The 11,636-nt window shown below is 39.2% G+C and overlaps 1 protein-coding gene and 1 non-coding gene across 2 annotated transcripts; one reads left to right on the forward strand and one right to left on the reverse strand.

The window, feature by feature from the left end:
• The first annotated feature begins 2,130 nt into the window (after positions 1–2,130).
• On the forward strand, positions 2,131–7,941 carry LOC105445721. The gene is made up of 5 exons (XM_011681601.2): positions 2,131–3,066; positions 3,821–4,531; positions 5,190–5,301; positions 6,758–7,030; positions 7,797–7,941. The coding sequence occupies exons 1-5, from the start codon at positions 3,006–3,008 to the stop codon at positions 7,939–7,941; spliced, it is 1,302 nt and encodes a 433-aa protein (XP_011679903.2). The 5' UTR covers positions 2,131–3,005.
• Positions 5,946–6,029, reverse strand: TRNAL-UAA. Its single transcript has one exon. It is a non-coding gene; the product is annotated as a tRNA-Leu (tRNA).
• Positions 7,942–11,636: the final 3,695 nt, after the last annotated feature.

The following is an 11,636-nucleotide window of genomic DNA, read 5'->3' on the forward strand; positions in this document are numbered from 1 at the left end:
CGTATCATTATTAAAAGGGGAATTATCAGAGTTGCAAAGGGGCACTGACCAGATATGAAAAGGGGCACTTATGAAAATGTAAAAGGGGCACTTATAATAAAGGAAAATGTGCATTTGTTGAATGAAAAGGGGGCACCGTTCAGATGTTTAAAAGGGGCAGTTATGAGAAGGGGAAGGGGAAGTTATGAGAAGGGGAAGGAGCTCTCTCTTTTTAATGGGGGCACTTATCATAAGGAAAAGGGGCACTTATTAGAAAATAAGAGGGGCACATGTTAAAATGAAAGGTGCGCTCATCCGAGTTTAAAAAAGGGGTAGTTATTAAAAAGAGAAGGGGCACTTCTTACAAAGGAAAAAAGGAGAAGTTGTCAAAGTAAAAAGAGCACCTCTCAGTTTTGAATAGGGCAATCATCAGAGGTGAAGGGGCCACTTATTAAAAGTGAAAAGGGGCACTTATCGTACCTGAAAAGAGGCACTTAGTAGAGATTAAAAAGGGCACTTATTCAAGATAATTTCAAGATTCATAAGAATGGAAAATGAACATTTATTGCAAAGGAAAATGGGAACATGTCGAAGGAAAAGGGGCACGTGTCAAAAATAAAAAGGGAACTCGTCAGAGGTGAAAAGGGGAAAGGGGCACTTTTACTAAGTAATAGGGGCACTTGTCAAAGTAAAAGGGGCACCTTTCCTATGTAAAAGGGGCACTTCTTACAAAATAAAAGGGGCACTTTTCCTATGTAAAAAGGGGCATTTTGGGGGGTATCTGAAAAAGTGGGGGGGGGGCACTTTGCCCCCCCCCCCTGCCCCCCCGGGAGGGCCGCCTCTGTGTTGAAGCGTAAAGATAAACTTATTTAAACTTATAAACCACTCGGCCACCGTACTGGATATATGTGACAAAATGTAGATAATGAACTCGAAATTTATTTTTAAAAAGGACTTCAACGGATGTAGGTAGCCACGCATTTACCTTTCAATTTGACGTCATAGAAATGAATAAGCACATAAAAGCAAAATACGTAGTCTTGGTTCGACGGCTCTAGAGCAACTGCTGTGAAAGTTAAATGGTATTCAGTGCACTGATTCTGCAGCTTCGTAAGAGGGGGTGCAGATACAGATTGGAAAAAAGAAGAGAGAATGGCCCCTCTTTATCTAAAATTGTGCCTTTGTGTTAGCGAATAACGCTAAAATTCGTTGAGATTTTACATAATATGACTCAATAATAAATTTACATTCCAAGTAGTGTATCAACGTGTTTGGAATCTCATTGGGCGACCAAGATTGCCAGAAGGTGTGGGGAAGAACACATGTTTCTTTTTTTTTTGGAGGATGGCCACCCTAAAGATTTTTGGAGATATGTGAAATCAAGAAGAACTGATAACACTGGAGTTCAGCCGCTGAAAGCTAACAACAAGCTGTTCACGAATGACAAGGATAAAGCCGAAGCCCTTGCAAGCCAATTCCAGGGTGTCTTCACACGTGAGGATGTATCTCCGTCGTCGTTCCCATATCTTCCTCCAAGTACATTCCCTGACATGCCGCCCATCACAGTTGACGTTGAAGGTGTCACAAAACTTCTTCTCAATATAAACACAGCCAAAGCAATTGGACCAGACCAAATCCAAAGTCAAGCTTTAAAGATCGCAGCAGAGGAGATTGCTCCCATACTACTACAGTTTATACTTCAGCAGTCATTGGACACCGGAGATCTCCCCCTAGATTGGAGAAAGGCGAATATCACCCCGCTGTTTAAGAAGGGTGCTACTACTGACCCTGCAAACTACGCTGGAATAGCCAGACTCATTACGCAACCGGCAAAGCCTCAAGGGTCCTTAACTTCCTAAGGCGCAACTTCCATCACTGCTCATTATGTTAAAGAAAAGTTGGTATCTTACTCTTGTATACGTCCACACCTTGACTACGCCACTGCAGCATGGGACCCTTATACAGCCAAAAACACCTATGCTGTCGAGAAAGTTCAACGTCAGGCTGCACGTTTTGTCACCAATAATTACGGATGGGACACCAGTGTTACCAAGCTACTCAACCAACTCAACTGGGGATCTCTTAAAGACAGACAGAAAGGAAGCACACCGTCTTACCTGCCTCTTCAAAATGAACAACTCGACATCGACTACCAATCTCACACCAACCCTAAGCCAGACATACGTAGACGAGGTCACTCCAACCAATTTGAAATTCGCCACACCAACTCGGACGTCTATGTCAACTCATATTTCCCAAGGACTGTAAAGACATGGAACAACCTACAACAAGCAACCATCGACCAAACCTCCCCGCTCTCATTTAAAAATGCAGTTACTAAAGAACTTTTTTCCAAAATGTAATTGTCCACCCTCCACCACCTCCAGTCAAAACTCTTCCTCGGAGTATTTAGGAGGAAAAGAATCCAAGATCCAAGAAGGGTGGGGGTCTGTGTAGATCCAATAAATGGATTACATTTTGATTGGAATTATCCTTCCTTCACGTCTTAAGGGCCTACCCCGGGGGCCTACCGTTCTTTATAGCGGCCTCGTTCATCGTTCTACTGCTGCACATCGATTTACCACATCGTCACATGCCTATCTTCTTTCATAAAATAAAAAAATATGCACTGATGAAAATCATGAGGGGTACGAGTATGAAAAGTTTATATTTTTTTTATTGATAGGGGCCTATTTTATCTGGAGCATTTTTTTTTTTTGCTCGTGCGTTGTGTGGTGAAGTGCGCTAAAAATATTTGTTTTGCGCATTTTAATATAAAGTTTAATGGCGCCTTCAATTTTGCGTTACCAATGTGCGCGTTGTGGCTAATGCGCGCTGTCTATTTTATACCACGTCTTGACATTATCAACAGAGAGAAATGCATTGATGCGGAATGAATTATTTTTCGAAAGACTATTTTAAGAATTGTATCTTATTAAAAACAAAACAGTGGTTCGTCATGTAAATTCTGGATGTAAAGGATCCCTTTTAGCAGTAACAATGACAGTGACGTGTGAAGCATCAAGATGCATCTATTATGGATGATTCTCTTCTCGTTATGTCTTCTGGCTGCCTGTGGAGCATCAGGTAGGCTATTCCGGTCGTTTTTTTCTCTCTCTCTCTCTCTCCCTCTCTTTCTGTCTCTTACTCCAATCTTTCTCTTTATTCTAAATAACAGTATTTTCTGTATGTATCGATCTCCCTCAGTTTATTGAGGTAAGAGATTCTAAGATTCAAATAATATTATCTCGAAGTCGTACAAGCAGGCGTGTGACGTTTAGGACGGGGGTTGTGTGTCAGGACACTTGACAAAATAAAGCCGTCTGGATTAAATGAAAAATATGTTTCATACAGACTATCCACCATGAGTATGTTTGTCATTGAAGATATTTCTCAACATAGATGTTCACTGGTTTCTGAAATAGTGCACGGAGATTTGTTCAATTTATTACGATGGGGGTCTTGTGTCCGGACGCTCAAAAAATTGAAGCCATCACTTTTGAATTTAGATCAGATTTAACCAAATTTATTCATGAAATAACACTGACCATCATAAATATTTATCCTTTGTAAAACTGTCTAACATTAGTATTACAAGATTTATAAAATAGTGCATGTAAATTTCTTCAAATTTCTGTTTTAAATCAACTACATGTATCCGCATATAATATGTCCGGCCACAACATGACAGCCCAAAACAGGTCGAATGTATGATTTGTTTTCTTCTTCTTGTGTTGTTGGGTTTTGACATTTTGCTGCGTGCTAATTAAAGTATAATTTATTTCTTGAGATATGTTAACATTTAGGTCTGTATTTTCTACTGAATGATTCCAATTTTTAGATCCTTTAGATGGTTCAGTCGATAAAGAAAATGTAGGACGGAGAGGGGTTCGACCTCGCCCTGGTAGCCGGCGGGGTCAACAGATTGACGAACGAGTGATCAGTGATGATGACGCCGACATCGTTGATGACAAAACACCAGGAGATCAAATTAACTCCTATGACGGCGATTCAAGAAAATCTCGAACCAAGTCAGGCAGTGCCAGAGACGGTGAAGATGCGGATAAAACCGGTAGGAGCCGGGTAAGAGTTCTCAGCGCTGGTTTCAGGCGGACAGGCGATTCTAGTCTGAGACCACTTCATGATCCGACACTCACAGACGATGACTTAAATCGAATTGACGATCATAATATCGAAAATGAGCTCAATGCTCTTACTGAGGGGCTCGGTCAAAAACATGACGTTAGTGATAACTATGAAGGCTTGGGGTTCGGAGACACAGAGCATGACAGAGTGGACACCAATTATCGCGATATTTTCACTACTGATGCCATGGACACAGACACCCATATGCATGTTGGACCCCCTTGGTCAGACTGGGGGCACTGTAATGTCTCGTGTGGCGTTGGAAAGCAGTCGAGATGGAGGCGATGCAGGGAAGATGCGGAGCGGGGTGATTGTAATCGGATGACAGGCCGTCATGTCGAGTGGAGGAGATGTCTGGGTATGGAGTGTGATCAGAAGACCATTGAAGCTCTGGGAGGATGCAAAGGTAGTATGCTAACTCTAATTTAATATAGAGATTATATTCACCTCATTTTACCGCTGCAGCTTGTAATTATGATATTACTCCCTTCACCCTGACATCCATATCTCTTTCTTTGTTTACATCTTCCTTTTCTGATTCTCCTTCTTTTCTTCTTCTTTTCTCTATTCTCTGCCATCCTCCTCCTTTCTCCCTCTCTCCCTATACCCTTTCTTTCTTTCTCTAACCATCCTTCTTTCCCCCCCCCTCTCTCTCTCTCTCTCTCTCTCTCTCACTATCTTCCACCCTCTTTTTCTTCCTTTCTGTCTCTATCTCTCACCATTCGTTCCTCCCTTAATTCTCCCCGTTTCATCTTTTCTTTTCAGTCTTCCACTTTCCCATTCCTACCTCAATCTAAAGTTCTAAACTCTCTCCCTTTTCTATTCACCGCAGACTTTCCAGATACCACCAATTCTTTGAACTTTAATGAACAGTTTTAACCATCAACCCCCCCCCCCCTCGATTTCCATCCTTAATTCCACTTGGATCCTTTTCCCAGTTATATTCATTATATATCATTTTTCTGTAATAATCTTAACTTCTATTTTAAAACGTGTAGGCCTTACCATTATTAACGTAATTGAACATGTTGAAATCATTTATTTTGTTGTTAATCTTCAAACAGATCAGCTGATGATGTCTCTGTTGATTGGTGTCTTGATCGGAGCAATAGCATCTGTGACATTGTCTGGAATCATAAGCTGTCTCTATTATTGCTATAAAAACCCAATTCAATGGTAAGAGCAAGGATAGGAGGCCGCCTACCGATTGAGAAAAAAAAACAAGCCTATGTGATGAGTAAAATTTTTTGTTTAAAGTTCAATGTCCTCCGCTTTTTGTGTATTGTGAGGGCCGACGGGATTGCCAGTGTAAAATAATTTCCGGCATAACAAAATGTTGACGTTTCTTCTTTTTTTTTTTGGGGGGGGAGCTACCACCCCCCCCCCCCATCTCTCCTCGACTGAAAGAGGTTGGCGAGGGCCTTCGGGATATCGGGATTCCTGCGAGAACATAATTACTGCGGAGAAAAAAATCTGAATCTGCATTTTTGTTGGTTTACACTGCCCTCCACCCCTCACAAACACGCGCAAGATAGATTCGAGCAAGAAATATTTCTGCGGGAAAAAACCCTCCCATTCCATTAGACTGTATGCTCCTGGAAACTAAATATTGTCGGAACTTGTCCCCCCCCCCCCTCCCCTCTAATTTGAAAAATCTCTTATCAGCCTAAGTAAATTAAAATTCAAACTTTATTGATTTCAATCCAAAGTCTAAACAGATAGGATCAATATATGTACAACGTATTTATGGCGAATGTATTTGAGAGCGAGAGACGCACAAAAAGTACTGTAATTAATCTTTAAAAAAAAAGATCTCTGTTTAGTACGGATGGGGTTCGAACCCATGCGGACATTACGTCCATTGGAACTTAAGTCCAACGCCTTAACCACTCGGCCACCGTACTGGAGGTGATCAACAGAGAGATAACGTACAGAATGAAGACAAAATGTATGAAAAGGATTTCCCATTAAAGCCGCTTTAACGGATGTAACTTTGACTTTGACGTCATAGAAATAGTAACAATACTTTGTTCTTTTATAGCGTACTTCATGTCTATTGACATCAGGGGGCGTTTCATGAAACAATAAATTAGTCGGTGGTTTTCACCGACTAATATCATTTACACCGACAATTCTATTGTCACCGACTATTTTCCAGCCCGGCTGATTGGTCAAATTTAGTCAGTGCTGACTAAATTGTCGGTGAAAATGATATTAGTCAGTGAAAACCACCGGCTAATTGTTTCATGAAACGCCCCCTGGCCTTCCCTGTAAAACCGCTTTATTCTTACTTTTCACTTGTTTCCTTATTGTTTATGTTTGCTCTCCGTTTTTGTTTTACTCATAAAGTGAAGAATATGCTCGGCCGGGTAATGAATTTTAGCTTTTTGCATGTAGCCAATTCTTTTTGTGTTGGGGGGTGGGGGGGGGGGCAATGAACAAATGCATTTAATTAAAACGTATACAAAATAACAATGTTGAAAGTGGATAGGATCATTGTAATTGTAGACCTCAGTATTTCTTTCACATTTTATGAAGTTCATCTTTAAACTTACTTTGAAGGCAAGTCTTAAATCAATTGATTTTTCTTCAATTCTAGTTCTCTGTTTTTCTCATCTTGTATTTTCCTCAGGAAATGCAGAGACCTCTGTCCCGAGTGGTGCACGAATCCTTGTGCTGGCTGTACTGACAGATGCACTGAATGCTGCCGGGAATGGTGCGATCCCTATACCGGGTGTTGCGCAGGTTGCGGCGGACCTTGCCTGTGTTGCTGGTGCCAACCATGTTGCGACCCCCACGCGCAACAGGAAAGGATGTACTACAACAAACAGATGAGGATGAACAACGCGTATCAGCATCACAACCTCGGACCGCCCGGACCCTACAAACGACCTCCAGCACCCTTGTAAGATATTGTTATAAAAAGTCTGGGTTAACTGATCCAGTGGCCGAATTTGCAGCGGCCGGCCCACTATTGATCGAGAAAGAAAGAAAGAGAGAAACAAAAGAAAAGAAAAGAAGAAAAAAACATGAAAGACGAGAAATTAGATGTAGGCCATACAAATATATTCTCACCCCTCCCTTTTATTACCTTGTGAAGGCCGACCCGGCCTGGAAATTTCGCCGCCCCCCTTCCCCTTCTAACAATCCTGGATCCGTGTCCTTGGAATACTAGTACAGCCAAAAAAGTCCTACTACAAGTTGAGACCATGGGCGGTATTCTGAAACTCGTTTTATCTCTAATTTTGTCATCTCTTTGCCATACAAAGATACAATACAACTTAAGACAAAAGTTACAAAATTGTTTAGAATACCAACTTTATCTATAACCTCAAAGATACAGTACAACAATGTACGAGATGACACAAGTTTCAGAATACCAACCCAGATGTTTTTATAATGCAGGTTCGTTTGAATGTACGTATTCACCGGCGTATACAGATTTAGTTACTGCTACAAACAAATTTGATGATAAATTTAGTCTCATTTATGGAAAATTCATGGTAAAAGTTAGTGAAAATGATGAAGACATATTATGTGTATGTGTGTATGTGTGTAATTATGCCAATAATGTGATGTCAATTTATTACTCTTCTCAAAGAAAATACATAACTTCACCAATTAATATTGCCATCTGAAACGCCCTTTTTCCTTCAAAACTCTTTGCACAGGCCTCGAGAAAGCGTGAAAAGAAAGCCTTATTATGAGGATCCTGAGTATGCTGAAATCGATCAGTTCTACCAAGACAGTCCTCGGAAGAAACACAGAGAAAAACAGAGGGAGAAACAGAAACAGAATTACGTTAAATTCACGTAAGTAAATAAATCATTCTACCCTAAGGTCGATGGATCTCTTAAGCTCCAAGATTGTTTTCTCCGAGTTGAAAATGCTTATTCTATTGCTCAAAACAGTTTTCGTCCCATTTTATTATATTAATCTGTCGCATGAGGTAAAAATTCCATTCCTAGTTTCCATTTACAATTTAAGGCGAAATACAGTGCGTCCCAGAAAAAACGAAACCGAGAAGTACCGATGTTTTTTTTATAACTTAATCACAACCATAATTAATGAATGATACATATTTGGAAAGCTGAGAGTCTCCTCTTTCAGTTGATGCTACTCACGTGATGCATATTTGACGCATGAGTGATTCAAAGCAATTTGAAGAAAGGAAACCAAAAAGTAATTTGGCGGGCGGTATCTGAATTTTAAAGAAAAATTCATATTTCTAGAAAGTTCATTTTCTGCCCTTTAATATGACACCTCAATCAGGAAAAAATGAGCAAGGAATGACAAAGTTCTGTTTGTTTAAAGTAGTGCTTGCATTTCCATAATTTTATTAAACGAAATCGTTTTCACTGGGTGCCTGCCGTAGCAAAAAGCAGATTTGACAAAAGACTTAACTCCGTTTCGTTGACAATCAGCCATGCATGAAGACTCTCGTCTACGGCTGAATGTCAACGAAACGGAGTTAAGTCTTTTGTTAATTTCGCTTATTGATACGGCAGGCACCCAGTGAAAACGAATTCGTTTAATAAAATTATGGAAATGCAAGCACTACTTTAAACAAACAGAACTTTGTCATTCCTTGCTCATTTTTTCCTGATTGAGGTGTCATATGAAAGGGCAGAAACTCAACTTTCTAGAAATGGGAATTTTTCTACGAAATTCAGATACCGCCCGCCAAATGTCTTTTTGGTTTCCTTTTTTCAAATTGATTTTAATCACTCATGCGTGACATATGCATCATCTGAGTAGCATCACATGAAAGAGGAGACTCTAAGCTTTCCAAATATGTATCATTCATTAATTATAGTTGTGATTAAGTTATGATAGAACATCGATACTTCTGGGTTTCGTTTTTTCTGGGACGCACTGTACATTGAATGAAATCTCAAACCAAACTATCATGAATGATAACCTAACCTAATGTTTTAGTACAGTCATTTCAAGAGGCCAGTATAAACGCGTGAAGAGATCAGCATATCACCTTCCAGAAATAGTGCCTCCCACAATTTCCAAAAAACAACAACATCATCCCTCCCCTCGTTGCCATGGAATCTGATAAGGAGTATATAAGCGTTAATACTTTATTATTTCAATAATTTGTAAATCATTATTGTTCTTTATCGGGTAAAATGTTTATCTCGCAGATAGTTCGTTCCAACGTAATATAAAACTTTAAACGTATTAACTAAGATCAGTCATAGATATCAGGATAATTAAAAAAAATCGTGCGACTTTAATAATTATTTAAATAACATCTGTAAATTCAACTAAATATACTTTCTCACAACTATGCGCTCTTTGTTATGCAACAGTAAGGAACCAGCAGCTCAGCAATACCACGATTCATTCGACGAGGGCGTCGGTAGACCTACTAAAAGGAAAGCCCGAGAGCAAGTGGTGGAGAATGATTACATCGATATCTTAGGCGACGAGGATGTCGAGAATGCTTACTTAGCCCCAACAATGGGAGGAGAGAGATATGAGTGAGTTTATAATGCTCCCAGTTTGCGTTTACATGTTAGCATCAATTCTAATACTTGTTTGGTTCTTGTAAAAAAATTGCATACAAATTGGATGCATTTCTTTGCGACTTCATTTTAAACCAAAATGTGAACTCACTTTAATCCTCATTTCTTTCTCTTGCTCTCTCTTTCTTTCTCCAACTTATTTAGATAATGAAGAATGATAATGTCATGAATAGTGATTGTTTGTCAAAGAGGTTTTAACTCTGTCTTATTCCTTTGCGTGGTTATAGAAATATAATGGTATTTTGTGCATGACCCCCTCTCCCCCTTTCCTCTCTACCCCTCCCCCTCTCTTTTTTCTATCTATCTCTCTCGCTCATTATCTGTTCTCTTATCTCCGTTTATGTCTTTCATTCTATGTCTCTGTCTCTTGAGCTCTTTTCCCACTTTCTCGTTTCCCTCCAGATCTGACTTTGAGCATATGTATGATCGACCACAATGAGAGAATGATCTGAGTTATCTGCCAGATTGCCTCGTCATCGAGGGATACGCTAATCACCAGTCGTACTAATCAATTCATTCATTAATATTTCGTCAGCTAGCACTGCCTCACTTTTGTATGACTAGACCAGGGACCTGTTTCACAAAGCCTTTTTTCAATGACAAATTACAAATATCAGTGACAAATCTGCTGATAACCAATCAGAAGCAAGGATTTCAGTAGCTTATAACAAAAAATGTCATTTGTCACTGACGACAAGTTTTGTGAAACGGGACCCAGGGATCAAGATCGTTTTTATTTTAGCGCTTTCCTAACCATAAGTGAGTTGCAGTGGATGTGAACAAATCATGTTGTACTTGAACATGTGTTTTTACATGCATGATATGGGCTTCTTTGTACGTAAAGAGTTGCGATTGTGGCTAAATCGCTCGTTATATACTAAACTCGAAAATGATTTAATAGCAACTCTGGGCGATTTGACACAAGTCTCGAATATCTAATACAATTAGAAGATATGGGACAGGTTTGGCTTCTTAATATCAACACTATAAAACTGGAGCAAACACATTTTGAGTTTCTTTGTCAAATCGTTTTAACTTAGAATTTTGGCAAAGTAGACTTCAGGCAGACTTTGGTAAGAGAATAGTACTTAAACTTCATTGATTTTTTTTTTCTTTAAATGTTTGACAGCCTTTGCTGTATCTGTACTACGTTAAAGCAAAGACATTGAGAGAGTCGTTAATTCAACATTTTTCTGATTCAATGATATAACAAATAATAATGATATAAATTCGGGATTGTCTTCTAAACCAAATCAATAAAGGACTCCAAATCCATAACTTATACAAGATTAAAGGACGGCTCGTCATGTCTGTATTGCAATAATCCCCAGCCATTATTTTCCTCATACAGATGCTTGTATTGTAATTTAATATCTTGGTATAAAAACAGCTTGGCAATTGATGCCATTATATGAGCAGTTGATGAAAGCATTTCTGTAAATAAAGAAATAACTGACATATTATGTAGATTCTGTTTCTTTTGTTATTTTTGCTGCTGCTGATGGTGGTGGAGATGATGGTGATGACGATGATGATGATGGATATGACGATGATGAGGAGGGTCTTGATAATGATGATGATTATGAAGATGATGGTGGTAATGAGGATGATGATGATGATGATGATGATGATGATGATGATGATGATGATGACGATGGATATGATGGTGATGAGGAGGGTGTTGGTAATGATGATGATTATAAAGATTATGATGGTAATGATGATGATGATGATTGATATGAGGATGACGAGGAGGGTGTTGGTAATGATGATGATGATGATGATGATGATGATGATGATGATGATTATGAAGATGATAATGGTAATGATGATGATTGATATGAGGATGATGAGGAGGGTGTTGGTAATGATGATGATAATGATGATGATTATGAAGATGATAATGGTAATGGTGATGATGATGATGATGATGATGATGATTATTCAAGATGATAATGGTAATGAGGATGATGA

Source organism: Strongylocentrotus purpuratus, unplaced genomic scaffold (assembly GCF_000002235.5).
Source record: "Strongylocentrotus purpuratus isolate Spur 01 unplaced genomic scaffold, Spur_5.0 spur5_scaffold_4, whole genome shotgun sequence".
NCBI lineage: Eukaryota > Metazoa > Echinodermata > Echinoidea > Camarodonta > Strongylocentrotidae > Strongylocentrotus > Strongylocentrotus purpuratus.

Bases quoted from the DNA above. Each gene is read 5' to 3' on its own strand.
- LOC105445721 (XM_011681601.2), top strand. From the start codon at position 3,006: ATGCATCTATTATGGATGATTCTCTTCTCGTTATGTCTTCTGGCTGCC. The intron at 5,302-6,757 runs GTAAGAGCAAGG...TATTTTCCTCAG, and splicing joins TATAAAAACCCAATTCAATG to GAAATGCAGAGACCTCTGTC. The intron at 7,031-7,796 runs GTAAGATATTGT...CTCTTTGCACAG, and splicing joins AAACGACCTCCAGCACCCTT to GCCTCGAGAAAGCGTGAAAA.